Source organism: Pomacea canaliculata, linkage group LG9 (genome assembly GCF_003073045.1).
Source record: "Pomacea canaliculata isolate SZHN2017 linkage group LG9, ASM307304v1, whole genome shotgun sequence".
NCBI classification, from domain to species: domain Eukaryota; kingdom Metazoa; phylum Mollusca; class Gastropoda; order Architaenioglossa; family Ampullariidae; genus Pomacea; species Pomacea canaliculata.
Window position 1 is genome coordinate 8,938,694 of NC_037598.1, and position 22,219 is coordinate 8,960,912.

Below are 22,219 nucleotides of genomic sequence, written 5' to 3' on the forward strand. Positions count from 1 at the left end.
TGTTCTTCTATGTAATGAAGACTGTTCGTGATACCTTTCTCCTGATAAAGAATTAGTTTCCGGCTCACCAGGAAAACAAAAAAATGAGCAGCGGGGTTGTGGACTGGAGAGCTTTTCCGTTGCCAGGGTGACTGGGAGTTGAGATACTGTCAGCGCTGGACTGGGCGCCGACGACGTTGACTGTGCTGAATGCCTGCAGTGAGCTGCAGAAAGCTCGTTCCTCGCCCCGTCCACCCTTCCCCTCATCCTTGTACAGACTACTTCCATCACATTCCCCACGCGCGCAAACACAGGCATGAGGTCGGGGTAGGGTAGAAAATATGTGTGTATATATACTGTGCAGTCCATCATAAGAACAGGCTGGGCCTGTAGACCTCTGTTCATCCTGAATGGCCGAGGGAAATGCGCTGGGTGGCGAGGTCCCAGTTCTGCATTGTGCACATGAAGATTTTTTTTGTGTCTTTGTGGCATGGCTGAACTAGTCAAATTCAGATTTTTGTAGTCTGAAGAACTATAGTACAGATAAAGCAGACTGACCCCAACCTTTGCTATTTCAAAACAATGTAGCTGTAAGGGCCAGTTCTATTTCAGAAAAGCATTGTGCAGCAGGTTTACAAAGATGCCTGCTTTGAGAAAGACATTGTTGAATGGTGTTATTGATACAAACATGTTCTAACGAATGTTTCCTGGTTGTGTTAATCCTCATTTAAAGTTGACAGGCTGCAGTCAGCATCTTCTGTTATATTTACTAACCAGGCTTTTTTATTCATGTAAAGATGTCCTGAAAAATGTTTTCAGTGGCAAGGGTTAGATCTTTTAAAAAAATTTCTTTTTGGTTTTGAGCCTTTCCTTCCTTTGAACTGAATCATTCCTTCTGGATCCTGTCTGAGGTCGATGGACTTTGAAATCATGTTCACTACGGGGAAGGACAAAAGTATAGCAAACAAAGGGGATAAGAATGCACAGTGTTTTGGATATTTGTGCACAGACCATGCCTAATGCTGCTTAGCAGCAAAGTCTACTATGTTACTTAGCAACAAAATCTGTCTGAATGTTACCATACATATGTATGTGTATTTTCTTTATGAGAGACCTGTGCTTTGTTTGGTTTAATGTGTGAAAGTTTTTTTGTTTTTTTTTTTTTTTTTTTTTTTGAAGAAAGTTTTGAAAAATGCATGTATTCTTGGTACTTCACATTTCAGCAAAGGCTGTACCCCACAGATCTTTGTTTTAATATTCATCCATGTCACTATGAGCTTTAAAGAGGATGTTTTTTCCCCCATTAGCATCAAGGTGCTAAATAAAGTGCAACGACTTGCAAACTATGAACTTTAAGTAAAATTATAGGTCTCTGCAGGTGAGGCTAGCACTTTGGTATCTTTCTACTCACCTACAGGATTGAAGTGATGTACCCAAGAAGTAGGCATTCCTAGCAGAAACTCTTGCTTCCAGTATCTACCAGCGGGGGTTCCACCCAGCAGACACTGAAAGTGCAAAAAAATTTTGTCAGTGTTTGGTGGCAGATCACAGAAAGCTTGAGTTTTTCCAGGTCTTTATTCTGGAGCCATGTTTGGCTTGTTAGACATTTGCCTTCTTTTGATGAGGAAACTAGGAGAACTTTATTGGTAATTGTATCGAAATGAACCAGAGAGAAATGCAGTCCAAAACTGAGTTTCTTGAGTGCAGCACTAGCGATGCTTCCTATAAAAGCTTTGATAATGCCGAAATGAGAGAGACCTGGAGAAGAGAAAGAGAAATTGTTCAGTTGGATCAATTTCAATAATATAAAATTAGATTATAGTGTTTTTTTCGCTAGCTTATGGTTTAGAGTTTGGATGGTAATCAGAAAATGGTGTGGGGCTTTATATAATTTGAGGCTGTAATAATTCTTGTAATACCACCTGCTGTGGTTTCTTGCATCTTCCACATATTACATCTTATTTTTAAATTAAAAGACGCTTTTACTTTTGGCATTTTCTACTTGGCAGTGAGCACAGAGTGCTTCGCCAAAAAGTGCAACACAAAGATATACCCCTTCTCCCAGTGTGCCTCATGGTGTCTGGGTTGAATACCCACCACACTTTGTCATGTCATCACCAGATGTCATCAGAGCTTTTGTAGAGGCACATCTTAGTGAAAGTCTGAAGTCTTGATTGTAAAAGGCAACACAAGGCTGAATGGACAACTTTGTGCATCCACTGTCCTTACACTCCATAAAATGATTTGGGAGAATTTGGATATGATCTTGAGTTGAATTTTGTGAGGTGGGATGAAGGATACAACCCAATGTTCTTAATTTTCCTCTTTAAAAAAAATGTGATGCAGCATTGTTAAGTAAGGCTTTATTATGGCTTTAATGAAGTCCCTTTTTTTTTTCTCTACATTTTGTTTTAAAAAAGGAAATTGTTATTCAAACCAGTGTCTTGTAAAATTGTACACTGATCCAACCTGAGTTCATTGGGAACCATAATAAACAGATCCTTTGTCTAATAAAACTGAAACATTGCATAAATCATGGGAACCATGTCATTATTGGATGCATAAAATGTTAAGTGCATATAGGTCATAAAGCTCTTAAGGACACTTGAACACACCCAAATGTTCTTGTATGCACAGTGTCTTTCCTGTTGACTTTGACGGCCCTGAAGGTGACTCTTAGGATGTAGAAAGTCCGCTGCAAGCCCACACTGGGGCATGTTGGCTTATTATCAGTTGTTGTGGGAACCAAGAATGTGACATTGAGGTGGCATCCATCAAGCTGTCATCCACCTTGGCGAGCCCACTGCTCTCCCTTTCACCATTTTGTTCACTGCCTACAGCTGGTGTGTGCTACAGCTTAAGGTCGTCGGTTGAAGCTGCAAAATATGTTTCACTTCATCATTCCTTTTTAAAACCAATAGCACAGTAGCCTTTACAAATTGTGTTTGTTGTTTTGCTTTATTAATGTGTAACTATAAGGTTGTGGTTATCTAAGGCAGAGTGCTGTGATACAAAATGTGGATACAGCTTTTTTCTCAAAGCTATATCTTGGTACCTGATTTATACAGCATATCTTTGAAATGCTTTGTACATCCATGCAAGTATGTGCAGTACCATCCTTTGTTCAATTTCACAGCATTTGTATGCACTGTATTGAAATTTAATGGTAGGTTTCAACCACAACTTCTTTAGGATTCGAGCATTAAAAAGCCCATTACAATTATGTAAAAGTGTTATAAAAACTGTAAGGTGCATTTTTTAACACTACTTCCTGTTATAGATCTTAGAAATTCACTATATTGAGCTGTTTTGGCACACACACACACACAGAGTACTATTCTTGTGTTGGCTTTTTACTTGCTGAATAATTAGCTAGCAGTACCTACAAACCAAGAGGTTTTTAAAAAACCCATTTCTTTGTAAGCTGGAAGATGTTTTACATTTAAGTGGTATCAAAGATATTTAGATACTCAAATGACTAAATGAAGAATGAAAGAAGGGAGTTGAGGGGGGGGGGGAACCTTGACTGGCCCTTGTGATCGCCACTGCCACTATCGTCGTCACCTTTGTCTTCAGCATCTGGCTTTTTTGCATGCCATAACGACATTTATAAAGTGAGTTTATATAGCACTAACCCACTATCAAAGGCTAGCTTAAATCACTTTAAAAAGCAACGCACAGATATAAAAACAATAATTCTCTCAAAACAAAGTTTATTGTGTTTCATGTTGAGAAGAAGATGAATACCATCAGTAGCCTGTACAGGTATTACCCAGAACTGTTAACAGCTTGCTGAATGCATGACCCATCTTTGCACAGGCATTATCAAAGCTCTATACATCACAGCTCGAGGCTGCTGGCGTAAACTCTATATGCCCTGCCTGCCATTTTGTTGCCTGTATCTCTAGGATGCGAGTGCAAAAAAACCCATTACAATTATGTTAAAGTGTTCCTTCCTCTCCATTTTGTTTGATGCCCATCAATACTAATCACACACTTCTGGATGTCAAAGGAAAAACTGTTTTCGGTTGTACTTTTTTTATTTAGTCCTTGTACCTTAGCTTCTCTCCTTCCCTCCCCATAGTTTCATTTGAGTGCTAGTAGGTGCCAAATCAACACAGGTCTCCTGGCAGTTTGAAAGACTGGTCCTTTGTGTGATTTTTGTTCAGTCCAGTAAGTCTTCTATTATCAGTCTTCATTTGGTGACCACCTTTTTTCTGGCTCGACAGAGATAGTGTTTACCGTAAATTTCGGATTATAAGCTGCAATTTTTGCCCCCCCCCCCCATCTTTAAACTCTGCTTCTTAAACAGTGATGCGGTTTGTTTGTAGATTTTTCTGGATTTTTCATAGTTCAATTAGTGTTTCAATAAACTGTTAGCTGTTAATGTTGTTATGGTGTCAACTGTTCATATTTTTAAATCAAAGCCGCATACAATGAAAGCATCAGATCAGTTGCTGAAGCACACACCTTCCTATAAAAAACAAGATGAAATGTTTACCATGCAGCTTTTAAGTTGTACATATTTGCAGCTTATAAACCATTGCAGCATATTTGTGAAAAAAGGAGAGATTTTTACAAAATCTAGTGGGTGCAGCTTACAGGTCAACTCATAGACCAAACTTTACAGTACTTCTTTAACTTTTTATATTTCATGACTTCTTGCTCTGCTGTCAAGTAAATTTCATTTTGTTTTGTTTTTGAGAACTTTGTTTAGGTTCAAACTGCTAAAAGTTAATCTCATGTGTTTCAAAATTGTTGGAAAGGCACTGGCTGTTGAGTGCATTGTGCATTATTTTAAGGATGGTGACAGAGTACTTTTGTTTTCTTTGTAGGAAATAAAGTACAACTTGGCACCAAACAGACCCCGTATACACAGTCGCTCTGTCTCACAGTCATCAACAGACAGCTACAGTTCTGGTAAGTTTGCCTTCTGCCACATAGCAGTTTACCAGAGTTTAAAAACATTTGTTAGCTCATGAAATAAATGTTTCAAAGAAACATCCCTTTATAAAAATATTTGCATGCGGACATGGGGTAAGTTTGCCAGATGCATGATGGATTTTGGGCTTTAGTTTCTTTTGTCTCTGGATGAACCTGGAGGCACTGAGTTGAAAGGAGGAGGCGTGTATTTTTATCATCATTTGATTTGCTGCACTGCATGATCCCTGTGCCTTGTATGTGGCATGCAGTTGTACAAGCATGATCTAAGGGAGACAACTCATGATGTAGCTGTTGGCTAGATGGTATTACCTCCCTTAGGCTTAAGCCGCTGCGTTGGAATCTTTCATTAGACTTGTCTTTTAGCGGAGAGTGACATAGGCAACATATATCAGATGTTTCGGGTTGAAACAATTACAAGACCTGTTTCACAATCCAACAAAAATGCTCTTACCTTACAATGAGAAAAATTTGGTTTTTCCTCCATGTCACCCACACAAACTGTCTGCTGTACACTAGGTAAAAAGGTAAAGGTCATCCCCTAACCTTTTCAGGTTGTTAGGGGGCGGGGGTGTGTGAGGTGTTAGAGTCTACAACAGGTAGCATATTAAAAGAAAGAAATGGATTAGATAGGCATATTACAGTTTCTAAAAATTAATACACATATTTTTTTACAATATTATACCACTAACTGAAAATTTCAGGAATGTTTGTGCTATATATATATTTAGTCTAGTAAATATTTGATTTATTTTATGTAGTAGTGAACAGATCCTATATCTTCCTGTGTCACTAGAGCTTTTCCGAACCTGAGGTTGCTGGAAAGTAAAAAGCTTTTATTATTTATTATTTATTATTTACTTTTGTCTTTCAGAATGCTTCACAAGTAAGATTTTTGCATTCTCATCAACCTGTAACTGGTTGTACACAATCTCAGGTGTTTTCCTTTCCTTTGCCTGTCTTTGTGCCTGAAACAAATCTGGTTTTTAAGTCCATTTGTTTCTGGTTTGGTATGAACTGGTGCGTGTAATACTGTCCATGACTTGTTATCTGCCCACCTGTTGTTACTTGTGCTGATGTTGGAGAAATGAGGATTCTTGCATTATTGTGAGGTGGGAAGTGTATAAATATATGAATACACACACAGACACATACACTTATGCATGTGTGCACAAGCACATGGGGTTGTGTTTCCAATGTGGTCACCAGTCATTGGCTTTTGTTTATGCTTAGTGAACAGTCATTGTTGTGACTTCAACATCTGATGTATGTCATAGCATGAACACTGAGCTTGCTTTATTTGTCTTAAGTGATATGCTTTCAGATAGAAAGGAGGAGGTTCTTTATGGACATCGTTTATGTAAGGAATATATGCTATCCACTCAGACATATCGCCTCCTTCTGCTACTGTTCAGAGTACGGTGTTTGTTTACTTAAAATAATGTTACATTAAACATATGTTCAAGAATAAAAAGGTGTGTGAAATAAATGGTTTATCTTTCCTTACAGTTTTTTTAATAAGGTACCTCATTTACCAGGCACTCCTTGACCTGTTACTGCCAGCCAATTGTTATTATTCAGAAGCATTACAAAGAAATTGTGCCAAGGTCCCTTTGTGCCCTTCTAAGTTAAAGCTTGAAGGCTGCAACAGAAACCAGTCTTTATTGCTATCCACCTTGATTTTTTTCTTTAATTATTTCCTATAATCAGTAATAAGTTATATATTTTTTATTGGGAGAAGTACATGATGTAACTATTTCTTTCATGGAGTATTGTTCATGGAATTACCAACAGTTCATATCTCACTCAGAGCACAGCGTAATAATTAAATGTCAGTTCTTCTGTTATCAATATTTGTTTTCCATAATTATTTCTATAAAGTGGTTGTCACCATTTTGGAAGTGCATGCTTCAGTCGTTGGATTTTAATTATGACTTTCACTGACGGAGTTTTTTGTCTTCATGTACTTGATGGTTTATCCTAAGGTACATTTATTTGCACAAAATGCATATTACCCTTCAAAAATGAATTTTGAAGTGCTCGCTTCAGAGAATGTTGGCATTACATGCAGTGTTCTTTGCATATGTTGAGACTTGCCAAATTTGTGATGATCACTGAATATTGTTGTTGATTTGTGGAGCTGTTAAATTCCAGCTGATGTTTCACACATTTTGAGTCATTCTTACATGAACCAACTGCTTTTAGGGGGTGGGAGGACTAGTGGTTTTATGTTTACTTTTTAAGTCTTCAGAGGGAGCTTGCAGAAGAAATTTTTAAGAAGCTGATGTATTAGCACAAAAATCATTTTAAGACTTTTCATCGGGTACTTGATTCTTCATCTCAACTTCATTTTGTGTATCATTTTTCTGGTCTTCTTCAGGATGAAAGCAGTCTTAAAATTCCTTTCTTATTTGGATAAAATTGTACAACTTATCCTAATGCTATTTCTACTGACTAGGCGATGACGATAACCCAAGAACACATCCAACGGGTATGTCCTACTACGCATTCTGTGATTTTTTTTTTTTTTCACCTTTCACTTAAATTTTGCCTTCATTGTGTTTGAGTCACAAAAAGCTTGGTATATTTGTTTTTCAAAAAGACTGTAAGCAGATTCACTAATTTTAAAGTGATAGCGTTAAAAGGAAAAGCATGCTTTGTCATGCATCTAGCACTTCAAATTTCTTTACTGTCCAAGATGTTTTCCTGAGTAATTTATAAATGCACCATGTCTTGTATGACTGTGGCACTTTACCACTTATTATCAGTTGGAGTTAGTTTGCCAGATTCACGTGCCCATTGTTTTGGTTTTGTTTTTATTAATTATTTTGGTTTTCTTGTTAAATTTCTCTATTATAACTATCATGCTCCTGTTTTCCATCCGCCCTTTCACAAAAAAGGGTATGACGTTATAAATCAGCATAATGAAAAGGAGAGATATTGGACACTAATTTTCTTGTTTGATCATTGATCACCAAAAGTTGAAAATAATTTTTGAAAAACGAAGTCTGTATATAGCAAAGTTTTACTAGCAAGGCTTGTGCCACACTGTCTGTTGCATGTCTTGACTCACTACATATGATGGCATATCCACCACATCTACCAAACCTTTATCTGCCTAGTTCATTTCAGCCATAGCAATTGCTGTTGGAGGGTTGTTGAATCCAGTTCTGTTGACATTTTTGTAGAGTTACTAACATCTGGAAATGGATTGCGCTAAGGCTTAGAGTTACAGCATGGGTCTGGTCTTATGGAAATTTGCTTTTCAGTATGTTGTTATTTCAGACACGTTTAAGTTGGGATTTTGCTACTTATACCTGTTGTTATACATTTGGAAAGCATGGTGTTTCGGATGAGCATCACTAATTGAGCATCATTTCCTTAAAGGCTAAACTTCCACCGTCTGGCTGGAAAGAATGATTCAGGCTGGAGAAGGTAGTTGTTGGCTGGGTAGAAGCAATTAATGAAGTAGCTAAAGTAACACACTGTGTGCTCGTCACCTTGCCAGTTTGAACCATTCTTTACCACCATAGGGCAGAAGTTCGGCCTTTAAAGTATCTTATCCTTTATTATCCTTTCCTTGTGACTTCCACACTTCTCTGCTTGTGCACATATGTACATACTTCTGCTCTAGATTACTTAAGAATGTTTACGCTCATCGAAACACATGTTTTGTAATATCAACATGTATTGTGTCTTTAAAGAACTCTGCAGTTCTTTTGTTGTGCGTAACTGTAAGTGAAGGTTGAAAGCTTGATGGTAAAATACCTCAGCGACCCCTCCTAAAAACACAAAATGTGTCTTGGAAATTACTAGTTTATTTACATGCTTACACTGCAGTCATTTCTTTCTACAAAATGTAGACTAGTGTAGGGTATTAGTCAAATCTGCTAGCACTAACATAATTATAAAGGGAGATAAGATACTTGCTACATTGAGGGCAGGTGGGACAAGGTTTGGTGTGATCAAAAGCAAAAAAGGCTTGGTGTTGTTAGGTGTGTACTGGTGCTTAAACACGTAATCGTCAGACGAACCTGGTTTGTAATCAAGCTTGGTATGCTCCCGCCTTCGGTTTTTATTTAACAGCTGACTCGTGCAACTTAAGCAATCGAGAAGTTCCAGGAACTGTAGTTACCTCCCTTGAACTGTATCCATTTGCCCCGTTAATTTCCTCTAACCCCCAAATCGTACCATATATATATTTGAAGTGGTCAGTTAGCTGTGAAGAAAATGTCAATAAAAGAATATTTTTTAAAAAAACACACAAAAGTTTGACGACAAGTTACAAAAGGGAGTCACTCGTTGCTTGAAACAGGGCTTCTGCTTACGCAAAAAATTGCGTACAGTACGCATTAAAAGTTCGGAGGACCCCTTCAATTTTCGTCATTGGGGTCCCATTCAAATTTGGGCGAAGAACAGGGACCCCTTAAAAATCTGAGGAAGGGGTCCCTGGGACCCCAAAGAATTTAGCCTTAGCAGAAGCCCTGCTTGAAAACTAAAATCAAAGCTATTGCAGTTTTCGTGTATGTGAGACGGGAAAACGCTGTTACTATGTCTTCTGTCATTTAAGACATCATCTGGTTCATAGAAGGTGTCTACACCATGCGCTCTTGCAGTTCTTTGTGGCGGCCTCCACCCAAACCCATTTCAAACCCATTTTTATTTGCGGTTTTTTTTTTTTTTTTTTTTTTATGCGCTGCTTCCGCGCGGCTTCTTTGAACCACTTTAATGGAGCTGGGTATATCGCGCGTGACAATATAGTCGAAAGAGCGATGGCTCCATATCTTGTCAGTCTTAATACCATTGCTGGCAAGACAAATAAATAATATCTTCCGCCAGTAACAGAGCCAATCAATCTTTTCCTTTGGAAGCAACCGGCCTGCTATGCTTGCAGATCGATTTTCTGCTTTCTATTCACAAAGAGCTCGAGGACTCCGGGTAAGGCTTTGGCACCGAGTCGTTTGAGCGGGGAGATGGTTGATGGTGGCTTCCTGCTGACCTGGCTAATCCTCCATCAGGGTGCTTGGGGACGGAAGTTTCGTCAAAAATATAGGTCAGCAGGTTGAACGGCTCACAATGTAGGTCAGCAGGTTGAATGGCTCACAGAATGCAGGTCAGAATGTTGAACGGCTCACAGAATGTGGGTCAACGGGTTGAACGGCTCGCTGAATGTAGGTCAGCGGATTGAACGGCTCACTGAATGTGGGTCAACGGGTTGAACGGCTCACTGAATGTAGGTCAGCGGGTTGAACGGCTCACATAATGTGGGTCAGCAGGTTGAAAGAGTTGTCATGAACTGAGGGCACATGTGCCCCCTTTAATAGCCTCTCCTTATGATAAAGTTTTATCACAAGAGTATGCGAGCTGACATCCAGTCGTTTTTCATGGAACTCAGAAAGTCCTCGCTTAGCGAGAACAATAGATATTTACTTCTCGGCGTTGTCTATGTTAACAAGTATAATATTAAATGTATACGTAAGGCACTATAGTCCATATCAACATCGAGCATAAAACTAGTAATCGGTGTGTATATGTGTGTGTGCATGCGTGTGAAAAAAAAGTGTGTAGTAACTTCTTGACTGTATCAAACTGACAGAAAGGGAACTTGTTTACGTTTATTGTGGGCGTCACTGTAAATTGTTTCCCGAGATTTGCCAGACATAAGACTGCTCAAGTTTTTCTTCCCTTGCAATGATTTCACTCTTCAAACGCATCTTCTTTCGCAATGTTGGGACTCGTTTATCTGCCTTCATTTTCTGACCCCCTGACGCCTGCGTGTTTGTGTGCGTGCGTGCGCACGCGCAGGGAAATCGAGGTGCTGTGTGCCAGTCTACGCAGCCATCTGGTGACAGGCAAGATGTGTTTAATTTAGATAAAACATTACAGGGAAGCTTTGTTTCCAAATTCTAAAACCGTCATCTCCAGGCAATAAAGGCAGTTACTTGTTCATCTAGGCTTCCTGTGTTATACTCTCAGATTAGGCTACAAGCACGCTGTCTGTTGGGCATCACACCCGGAATTCACGCACCCTAATGAAATGACAAAAGTCAGACAAGAAAGCGGGTCTTAGGGTTCTCGTACAGTCTGTTCTAACCAACAGTGGCTTTTCTATGGATGCCATTATTCGACATTACTGGACACCACAGCTAATTTGAACATTAGTTAGGGATTGTTTATGGCGGTGTAGTTTGGGAACCGTGCCTGAGACTGCAAGAACTGCGGGCTGCGGCAACATAGACAGCCAGGAGATAGTAACAACCCTTCTTCGCTAATGAAAGATCATGAGCCCAGCTTTTTAGTGTTTGTCGGAACAGGTAGTACCAGGAAGTCATTAGTGTCACACTTCACCTTTCACCTTCATATCTTCATCCCCATCCCCTGGACTGGTATGACTTGTTTCTACAATTAATTGGCATAATATGACCTCTGCTCTATCAGACGGGTATGTTGGAGCTTCTCACAAATAAGAGAAGAATGTGTAGACTGAAGTTTTTTGGGGGTTTCTTTTCGGCCTTCCTCGCCAACTGTTTCTCATCTCTTTGGACAAGACGGAGCTTAAAAGTGCTTCTTTCAAAATCACTCGACCATTTGTCCCGAAACACTATACATATAAATGCACGGCAACTTTGTATTTAACAACTCGTGTGTATAACGGTTCACTCGGTAAATACGACATTAACTGCGGCGAAAACAAGAGCCTTCCACGATATCCTGGCGAGCGTGTCGAGTGCGCGGGGGTTAATTCGAGCAAGTGGTAACTTTCCTGCAAATAACAATAACGAGGTGTGGGAGGAAAGTGAGAGAGTTGGGGGAGGTGAGAGAGAGAGAAAAAAAAGATATTTAAGACACGTTGATACTGCACTTACCTTGCCGTTGTGGGGTGAGTCGTGTAAGAGTTGTGCAGGTGGGAGCACCCGCTTATTCGTTGTCCTGGCCACCAGGCGGCGCTTGTTGCTCAGCTGTCAGCGTTGCCCTTCGTTGCCTTTTTGGAGACGCACGCGCCTGCACCTTGAGTTTGGTGCTGAGGGCAGATAGGAGGATAGAGATGGAAATCTGGGAAATCTTTGCCTCCTGGGTAGCTAAACGGGGCACAAAGCAAAAAAAAAAAATGAGCTTTGTTGAGCTGGGTATTTAGTAGTTTTTTTATGTATATCCATTCTTGACTTGGTTTATTTTTATCCGCTCCGGGACCGTTCCGTATTTTGGCCGACGCCATTTCTTTCTTTTTTTTTCCGATCAGGATATTCCTAGCACTGTGGAAGCGGGTCTACAACGTTGGTGAGAAAACTGGAGAGAGTAGGGTGAGGGGGGTGGGGGCTTGTTGCGAAGAGGGATGAAGTGCGAGCAGGGAAGCGTCGGATCGAAATGGATTGAACGGGTCTGCCTTCGATCTCTTGTCGATTCTTTTGGCCAGCACGGGGCTGGGCGAGGGGGTCGAGGGAGAGCGAAAGGAGACAAGTTGGTCGATGGCGATGAAGGGCTGCAACAAATTGTACTTTGAACTTTACGTTTCCGATGAAAGTGCCAGAAAGCAGACCACAGGTAAGAGACGGGTGGGTGGGAAAGGGGCGTGGCGGAGACGATGTCGGGGCTGGCGGGTTTGGCTGGTGGGTGGAGCTCCGAGCAGCCGAATCCATCTTAAAGTGGAGGATTTATGGGAAGGAGGAAAACATTTTTTTATGACTAACCTACTTATCACTAACCTAGTTTCTTTCCGTCAGGAGATAGTGGCTTGAGCCTGTGTTTAGCCTTAAAGTCAGCGCAGAATTATTGTTCAGTGACTGGGTGATGAGTTCATTTCACAGGTCAGAGCGAATAACAACTTTCCGTTCACAAGCCACCGGCCATCTCTCCTGCGTCACGCCCTCTGGTCTATGACGTCACTGGTTCTGTAGCATCGCATCACAAGCTTGTGCCCGATGATCTCACACAGGCGGCAGTTGTTGAATGACGTCATGAGTCAAAAACATGAGATCACGTGTTGTGTACTTTTAACAACAACAATTAACAACAACAAAAAGCAAAATAGTCTAAACACGCACTTTTGTGACAGAATGGTAGCAGCACTGAATTTGTTTACTCGCCCACTAGGATCTTACTTCATGTGTGAGAGAGGGTAAATATGACTCATTCTCCTTGGTAAGCATGTCGGCAAGTACACCACCACTCTCTTTATGTGTTTCTATGTGTGTGCGCGCGCGCGCATGCGTGTATTTAAATAACTTTATGTGCTAAACTTGTTGCACAGCGTGCAGGGTGTCGGCTTCCAAACTTTTGTGAAGAGCTCTTGGGCACGGAAGGGAAAATATTAGCACAACATTGCATCCGGTATTACACAGCCAAATAATTCACATGAAGCAGGAATGTCGAGAAGTAATCTGACCATCAGGGACCCACGTTTGACATCGTTCAATACAGGATTCTTTCCTTTCTTGTGTTAAATGTTACAAATCAAAATTTTCCGTTTCTCCCTACTCCATTGCCATTTCTCTCATTTCGGCGAGAAGCAGGCTCGAAAGTTTAGAAATTCAATAATAGCAAGTCCTTTTTTTTACAGAAGCTATTTTTACCCATTATTTCCTTGTGGATTTATGGGAACTGTTTAAAGCTGTCTTAGGTTCGACTACGTTTCGATATGCTTATAAAATGCTTATTGCCCTCCTCCATTGCGTCTTTTTAAGAGCAGTATTCCAGCGGTGAGACATATGTTCTGAGGTCGAGGCTTGCGTATTAATATGAATATATCCTGACGAACCACTGCGAACCCTGATGGCATTACGAGGTGTGATGGAGATGCTGTGGAAGCTGTCTCTAAGTTCCACCTCCACCCCGCTCGTCTGCCTCGCGTTACTTCCATCTTTTCCTCTCCCCCGCCTCCCCTATCCCCTCATATACAGAAAGATGAAGTTGTTAGGTAAGATCAGGTGAGTTTAGGTGGCGCCCGACTGTTACACTGAATCCTCACTTAATCCGTAAGCGTATGGGCTCATGGTGTTTCCTCCCAACAAATTGATATTCTGGATTCAAACCCATGCACCACATCCAGAATGCCATCGACACCACCACCACGCCCCCGTCCTACCACAGCCCACGTTAGCTCCTTGAATTACAAGAACGTATTTTGTAACCATCACTTACCATACGCAGTGGCGACCTCTGGCGATGATAAATGCACAAGGGTTAGGCACCCGGGGGAGGGGAGGAAGACCATGGCAGCATCTTGTCGTAGTCTGTCCACGTCCAGCCCCGGGACCCACGGACCATAGCTTTGAGTGTCGGATGAGAGCGAGGTAGCAGGCAGAGCAATGCGTCCTCCCCTCACTTGGCCTCTGACTTTGGTGATCGCCCTCATGCAGCAGTCGCTGCGGACCTTGCGAAGGATCTGTAGAGGTTAGTTTGTTGTCAGTGTTGTTACTCTAGTTGTAATTGTGGGTGGGGGGAGAGTTGTGAGTGGTGGAAGAAGGCAATTATGAGCAGTGAGATGATCGATTTAAGTGCCAAACAGCAGTTTGAAGCGATACATTATCATAAAAGGATGTTGAAGCTTTGACAGTGAGAGCACTACACCACATCAGCAGAAAGCCTGGCCAAGCTGTGGTGTTGTGGTCCAGCATCTTTGCTGTGGCAGACGTGGAGCTGATTTAACATGAACGACCCCATGCGGCGGACAAAAGGGTCGAGCGTGCACCATCCTTCTGCCCTGCCCTTCCCTACCCTGTCCTAGCTAGACCAAGTGGACCGCTTACAGCTCACCTCCCTGCGGACTTTAGGTTGTGCTGGACATTTACCATATAAGTTGATGGTGGCGATCTTGTAAGAAAGGTGATGGGGGCTATAGAAGTTTTCGTGTCACAGCTTGCGCGTTGAATGATGGGCTTTGTTTGGTTCCGCCTTATGTCTCACGCCCTCGCCACTGGATCGTGCTTAAATCCTTCTTCACCCCTGTGCGAATCTTGTTAAATCGTGAATGGTTCTTTTTATGAAATAGTACTCGTTAGTAATGTGATGTAGGATTTCCACGCCTTAGAACATAATGCCTGCTCCTGTGGGAACAGAATGCAATAACTATTTTTTTACTTATAAACAGACATTTTTTCATGGTTTGAACTCCTAGTGTGGTCACATAAACAGGTCTTCTTTCTTTTTACAACAATGTCTGCTGCCTGTAGGAAGATGTGGGGGAAGAAAGAGTGTGAATGGATAAAAGATAATGTGTTTGTGGGATGCGTGGTGTCGTTGGTTTGGCAGGTCTTAAAGTTATTTACCAGGCCATAATGATCGCACTGTACAGCTTGGCTGCAAAACCCACCCTTTCACGATCATGGTTCGTTAAGGGAAAGATAACCCACGCAGTGTCGGCGTTATTTGTAGACCTGGGCCACTACTACATCTCTTGATGCAGAAAGTGCACGAATTTCGCCTCAAGCCATGTTTTCCTACACTCTAGCAGCAAGGTTTTGAAGAAAGTCGTCGTTTCAGATACCCGACATGGCTGTCAGGAATGACGGGAGGAGAAACCGAGTAGCAGAAGCAGGGAAAAGTAGGTGCAGCAGGGGCAGGTAACTAATGGATGTGTTCAGAGGGATGCAGTAAGGACGAAAGAGAAAGCAGCGATGATGCATGGGAAATAGGATTTGGTCCTGCCCCTAATCCATCAGAGTTAAGACTGGGAGGGCAGGGGTGGGGAACAAGTCTGGGATGAACAAAGGATGCTTTTAATCAGTGTCAACCGGCGGCGAGAAGTGTCGGCAGGATGGAGTCACTTTACTGTCATTACGCCTACTTTTTTAACGATATTATTTGCATCTTGAATTTCTGTTTTATCGAACTGGTGAGATTTAATCCAGTCACACAGAGGTGATTGGTGCCTAAGTCCCCTCTCGGATTCTTCACAAATGTCAACAGAAACATGAAAAAGCTGTTGGCGAGGTCTGATAAGCGATGTTGAGAATAAGTAATTTTAGCCACAATGCCACGAGAATATTCCGCTACCTCCATCACACCACCCCTCGCTCTCTCTCTCACACCCACACACACTGTTTTGAAGACCGTGGGCGAGCGACGGGGAGGAGGCGAAAGCTGGTAAAAGAACAAAGGTAACAACAAGTAAACAAATATTTGCGACAACAACAGGAGCAAGTTGGCCTTCAACAGCCACTGCGCATGTGCAGGAAACAAAAATGCGAGCGTGTCAGATGTTGCTGTGTGAGAGAAAGAGAGTGTGGATAAGAGAGAGAAAAGGAAATCATGGCTTTGGATTATAGAACCTCAACCACTTTATTTTTAGAATGATGTCGGATGGGTGCTGGGTGGCTGGCTGGATGAGTGAGGGAAACTGGCCACTGGCTGTGGTTCTTACCCACTTCAGTGTCTCCACTCTCCGTTCCCTACCCGCCGCAGCACTGAAGCGTGATAATAGGGCTTCCCAGAAACAGGAATCCAGAAGTTTGGCTAGGAACCGTAACACGAAGTTGGGAATGACAAGAGTGCGGCAACTGTCCGAGGCTTTTAACTGATTAATATGGACATATCACACCTTGCCTCCCTCCTCCTTTGTAATTCGAAATCACCAATAAGCAAAATAATTTCGTAAACACCAGCCAGCAGGCTCAGTTGTTGCTAGTTCGGCATCGGTGACCACTTTCATCATCTTGCCTTGTTCAGAACAATTTTCTACTCTACGGGTAGTTCGTTTCTGTGTTGACGAATGCAAACTTTGCCTTTGGATTGTATCTCCGGTTCCGACTGGCCATAAAATGCAGAACTTGTTTGCCGCTGCGATCTCTCCAGGTCCTTCCGACAAACAAGTACCGGCGGACTAGCATAAATAGTCCGTCAGCTGGTGAAGAAGTGAATGAAATAATAATACTTGTAGCTACATAATTATAATGACAACATTAACGATTGTTTGCATAATTAAAGAAAAAATTACTCGAATAGCCATTTAAGAATAACTGTGGGCCTGAGTACTCCTCTCTCACTCACTCTGTGAAAGAACTTACCTATCGTCGAAAAAGAAGAAGTGGCACAAGGATCCAGAGGTGACCCTTAATGGACGGGAGAAACAATCTTTTCAGGTTGTAAAAATGTCCTCACTGACTTTCGATTTTTCTGGCCAAAGCCAACCATCGTTAATGATGCCCCATGGCCTCGGATTTGGCATAGCAAGAATGAGTCTCTTGGCGGTTAGAATTATTCCCTTCAGGCACGAACCTTCCCCCCACCCCCAACACTTCGCATACACACGCACAGCCTCCAAGAGCACCCGCTTAACAGTCTTCCCTCCAGATCCGAACCTAGGGCAGCCAATCCTCACTGTATTGCTGACAGACACTAACCGTTGCACCCCCGGACCGGAAGGTGACGGGAGGGCGAACATCGTGACGCCACTGGACGCTTGGTGGCAACGGGTGGGCTGTGATGCTACCGGCCTGAGCGTGCACAAGGCACGTGCTGCTGCAGATTAAGCGGTTTTTAACGGAAAAGACATAGAGGGGGAGAGGAAGACGCCGGAGAAGTGGAGAGTGTTGTTGTAAACGTGTATTGGGGGCTGCTGTCTCGGCAAGCCGAGCGATCTTGATGACTTTTTTTTTTTTTTTTTTGGCTTCTTTATTATTTTTTGTTTTGGTTTGTTTTTGTTTTTGTTGTTTTTTTTGGTTTTTTCTTGTTTTTTTTTTTTGTTGTTGTTTTCGCGTGGTCCATTGTCAACAATGAAGATGTTGACAAATGCGGCTCTCCCCAAATTTCAAATTTTCCAACATTTCTAGTGATAGCGCATGTGTGCGTGGCTAAGGGGTGAGGTGGGTGGAGGAAAAAAGGAGTGAGTGACTGCGTAAGTGAGTTTAGTGCATGAACTTACCCATGCATAATGACGATTTGAACTGTGTATCTCACGGTTGCCTCATAACCGCTGTAGGTCCGGCTCTGGGAAAAAGAAAACCGAAACGACAGGCCCGGAGATTTATCGTAGGGTAAAAAGTCTGCCAGCATTTAGAACTGAACATACCCCCTGCTTGACGACCACAAGACAATTACTAGCAGCAAGCAAGAAAATAAAGAGAAAATGGTTTGTGGACATTTAAAAGAGAAGGTAAGTCACATGCCGACCGTTGCACTGGTGTCCGCCGCAGTATACAAGACAAAATGGCGACGGGTTCTGTCCCTAGCTTTGTAAACAGACGATTTATGTGGAAGTTGTGTCTCGGTGCAGTAACACCCCTGCTTGATGTATCGCCTTTGATGGGCAAAAAATTATCATTTGAGTTTTATGGGAGGGTGGGTGTCGATGTTTAAAAGGAAACCTTTGTCTGTGTCCTTTAAAGAACTTTAAATGAAAAGATTGAACTAGTCCTTGCATATAAAAACTTTAATATGGCGCGTACATTCCGTAAGAAAATAGATCCTCTTTTACTGGTTCTAAGTGTCCTTAATCCCTTTTCGTAATCGGAAGTAAAAGTGGTTTTTTGGGGGGGCTTAGTGCATAAAATCATGTCTCTCCTTTTCAACATGTTTGAACAAGGCATGCACATGAATAGTTCGCCTTTTTTATTTATTTGTCCTGTTGAGAGAATAGCGAAACTTTAAAAGCGATTATTTTATTTCATATTACAGTGAAAGTATTAAAAGTGTCACTCGTTGGTAATCGCTATTTATCGTCTTCAGGGGTCCCCACCACCGCCCTAACCACATTTCCCTATGCTCACCGCGACTCAATGAAAAGAGTTGAAGAAGGAATGTGAAACGACAAGGGCAGTGTACCCATGGGTTAAATTGCCCTGGCTTGGCTAGAGAACCAGTTAACATGACTGACACAATGTCTCCACATTTGTAAGCCGCTGAAAAGATGGAGTTAACTAAGCGACTGACTCGGTGGAAACTCACGGGAAAATTGTTAGATTAAGTCATTCGTTGTTCAGTAAAAGAAGCAGGAATATTTTTTTTAGCAAAAAACTTGCAGAATGTCCCAGTCTCATCGACCAAACGGCGCCCAAAAAATTGATTTGTTTTTATTTGTAAACAAAATGACTCTGGGGAAATAACCGATATGATTGATCTCTTTCAATGTTGGGATAAATGAACTAGATGGCGACTACAGTTTCAGTTTCGCTCGTTATGGTGTCTGTTAGTCTGAGATTAGGAAACCAACAAAAGTGGTATTTACTAAACAATTCTGTTCCGTCGTATTTACCACGGTTTCTGCGTTCACTTCTGTTCGATTTCGATAATCACAATATCTATCATGTTTGCCTGGCAAGATCTGTGTTGTCGGCAAGCGGCTCATCCCCTAAATTGCTTGCTGGGGAGGAGAATTAGGTGGCCTACCCTTAGGTCGTTAATACGGGGTTGCAGTGGCTACCTGTGGGTAATCGATTTACCCAGTTCGAGTAGGGTAACAACTGGTAAACAGAGGGTCGTGAAATGGAGCCCAGGCTTCGTATTACGAAAGCACATTTGTTCATCATTGAAGCACCTCTGACCTAATCTTCGCAGGTTGGGTATATCTCAGATAACAACTAAAAGTGCCACGTTCAGGAACTTCTTGTTTACTTCTTTTTCTTTTTCTTTTTTCCATGTCTTTTGTTTTTGCTTTTAGGGATGGTTAGACGGGACAACTCATGCGCAGTCTCATTTTCCCCCCGTAAATCATATTTAAAGTGGCTAACTATGAACTATTTTCATCTGATAGATGACTTATCAGTAAAAAGCTAAGTTTGTCTGCCGGGTACCCTACCCAATTTAGGACAATTTACCCACGTATGAGCCCATGTGTTCCCAGAGGGGCTGTCCCTGTGACCCTGGTAAGAAGAGAAGATTTTGGGGGTCGGCACTACGCGCGGTGAACTGCCGGACGGACGGCAGGCTGGAAGGACAGAGCTCATCAAGCAACAGTCCTCCAAAGAAGACTCGGGTTCTCCTGAAAAATGGCTTCCTGTAGTGTGCTGAGAGAAGACGATGCTTGTCTTGGGAGCTTCCTACGCAGGGAGAGAAGATCGCTATACGTGTTTCGGGGTGTTGGGTAGATGGATCAGATGTACCCATGAGGTTAATTGGTTTTGTTTTCCTTCGTGGCGCCAGCGAGTTGCACTGTAAGAATTTGCGCTTGTATGCGAGTGCGTCTGGTTCTTGTAAAGCGAACATTTCACCAAACCTCTAGCTGACACTTGTATCAGTTTGGCTGAGAATTTCACCAAGCACTTAATTTAAAAAGAAAACAGTTGGGTTTTGTGTGTGTTGGGGGGAGGGGTGTAAAGTGTAATTAATGCGCCTTTCACGTGGCCAGGAAATCAGCCCGGGAAAATCAACGCTATCATTTGTACTGTGAGCTGTTCGTGTCCACCATTACAGGAGACAGGCAAGACATGCACTAATGGAATGGAGTTGAAGTCGTGGCCAATGCCTCTCAGGCTCCATCTTCTCTCCCATGTTGCCTTTCCTCTGATGCTTTATTCACTGCACCTTTAAACGGGTAAAGGTCAAAAGAGTTGCGTAGCTTAGTGGCCGGAAGTGGAGTGACAAGTGGTTCATCATATCTAGCACCCAGCATGCGGAAGGCTAAGCCCCTTCTCTCCAACCCTCCCACCTTAAAAAAAAAAAGAAGACCATTTTCCTGTCTATTATTACCTACCCTGATAAATCCTGCACTCGTTCCTCTGGGTGGACAGAGAGCTCGCCAGCCAAGAGATCGTCGGGGACCTTGAACCATGCGTGGGACGTCTAGATCCACTAATCCTCTGGCTGAGTTCCATACCCTGTATATATATATAAAGCTGAATGTACTGAGTTGGAGGGGCGGGGGATTCTTGTTAAGGTGAGAGGGAGGCAGCGGGAAGGGGAGAAGTTATCAAACATTTGCGTCACGAGAAGACGGCTTGATGAGCGGCTTGTGACTGGAGATGGCCTCGTAATTAAAGATATGGCAGTGTGCGATTGTTTGGGGTAGAGCAATTGATGATGGAGGAATAGAAAATGAGCAGTTGCATTGGGAGGGAACCTTGCGATCGTTAAAAGCCATTGTACGCGCTGTAGGCATCCTAGCTCCACTAAGCTCGATCGAAGCACTTGCCTGACCTTTGACACCGTCCGCCAGAGAGAAGTCGAGCGGTTTGGCTTTTAAGTATTGGAGAGCTAGTGATGAAGCATGCATAAATGCTCTACGTGCGCGTATGTGTGTAGGGATGCAAGTCAGTGTGGATGGGGAAGAGCAGAACCACAAAAATGCCAATAAATAGGCGCAAGCTACTTAGCTAAACCCAAAGCAACCAGCGGAAGGCCTCATCCAGCATCAGCGTGCGGAAATCTGTGACTATTACAACCATGCCATGTCCTTAGGTTCTTTTCGTGGTTGTGGTTGAGGACAGTGAGGATTGGGATGTGAGATAGGAAGTCCTCTGACCTTTGAGGTAATAAGTGATAAACCTTCGGCGTTTAAGGGTTATTTTACTAAGCCTGTACGGGGCCAAGATTAGCTGGCACTGAAAAGATGAAAAACCTTCCTGTCATCTGCGCAGCGCTTGTGTAAGAAGCAGGAGATGCAGCGAATTCGAGTGTATTTTTAGCCCACTCAAGAGAAGAACAATAAATATAATTTGGGAGTCCACTTTTTATTGTTATTTGTAGAATTCAATTTCGTTTTTGGTGTTTTTTTATGACGTAAACTTCAACTTTTCCACAGTTCCAAGACACCATTATAAGTGTGGTTCCTAGGGCCCAAGACTGGAGAGGCAAGTACAGTTTCGGGGGAGGATGGGAGCATTTACCTTATCTCTATTGCTAGGACCGCAGCAGTTTTAACTCTCTTATAATAGTTAAGTATAAACGCTCTGCTTCCAATCTCTGTCCCATCATTCATCCTGATAATTTCTCGGGCTGTCTTGTACGACTGGGCTGTTTTATGGCAAAATGCGAGAGAAAGCCGTTTTCACTTTCCGCCCGAGAGTTTGGCGCGAGGCTCTAATAATAAAAAAAGAGGTCAGGCCAGTGACGTCAAACTTCCTGGCCGCTTGCCGACGTCACAGATCACGCGGATGGTGGGAAGGTGCGTTGTGGGGCAGGAGAGAAGAGACTGCCAGCTACAGTGTAAATTACACCAAAAAGAAAAAAAAAATCTCAGGTCATTGGCATCATTTCAGTTCGAGGGACCAGTCTCGTCTCAGGGATTTGAAATGTGCAAAGTTGCTGCAGCTGATGCGAGGCTCTAACACTTCCTGAGGCTTGGCGTTTAGTAGTTTGCTAAACTGCTACTATTTTAGACAGAGTTTAGCCTCCTGTTAGCATCTTCCACTTTAGCCAGCTTGATTGT

At 42.4% G+C, this 22,219-nt stretch overlaps 2 protein-coding genes across 20 annotated transcripts in view; one reads left to right on the forward strand and one right to left on the reverse strand.

The window, feature by feature from the left end:
- Positions 1 to 17,557, reverse strand: part of LOC112571897 — a 60,443-nt gene extending 42,886 nt beyond the window's left edge. For 6 of the 11 annotated variants that reach the window (XR_003100907.1, XR_003100906.1, XR_003100911.1 and 3 more), the window contains exons 1-5: positions 16,923 to 17,557; positions 14,059 to 14,302; positions 11,787 to 11,999; positions 2,595 to 2,855; positions 1,391 to 1,484 (exon numbers count right to left, since the gene is read on the reverse strand). Coding sequence is in view for 6 of the 11 variants with exons in the window: in XM_025251272.1 (XP_025107057.1) it covers positions 1,391 to 1,484; positions 2,595 to 2,696 (196 nt within the window). In the remaining 5 variants the exon portion in view is untranslated. Of the gene's footprint in view, positions 1 to 1,390; positions 1,485 to 2,594; positions 2,856 to 6,446; positions 7,373 to 11,786; positions 12,000 to 14,058; positions 14,303 to 16,922 lie in introns of those variants that run through there. The other 5 variants (XM_025251270.1, XM_025251269.1, XR_003100909.1 and 2 more) reach the window with 5 other exon arrangements.
- Positions 1 to 22,219, forward strand: part of LOC112571894 (S-adenosylhomocysteine hydrolase-like protein 1) — a 104,110-nt gene that overhangs the window by 25,922 nt on the left and 55,969 nt on the right. For 3 of the 9 annotated variants that reach the window (XM_025251253.1, XM_025251255.1, XM_025251260.1), the window contains 3 exons: positions 4,815 to 4,899; positions 5,795 to 5,806; positions 7,379 to 7,411. In XM_025251253.1, the coding sequence (XP_025107038.1) occupies positions 4,815 to 4,899; positions 5,795 to 5,806; positions 7,379 to 7,411 (130 nt within the window). The remainder of the gene's footprint in view (positions 1 to 4,814; positions 4,900 to 5,794; positions 5,807 to 7,378; positions 7,412 to 22,219) is intronic. The other 6 variants (XM_025251254.1, XM_025251259.1, XM_025251261.1 and 3 more) reach the window with 2 other exon arrangements.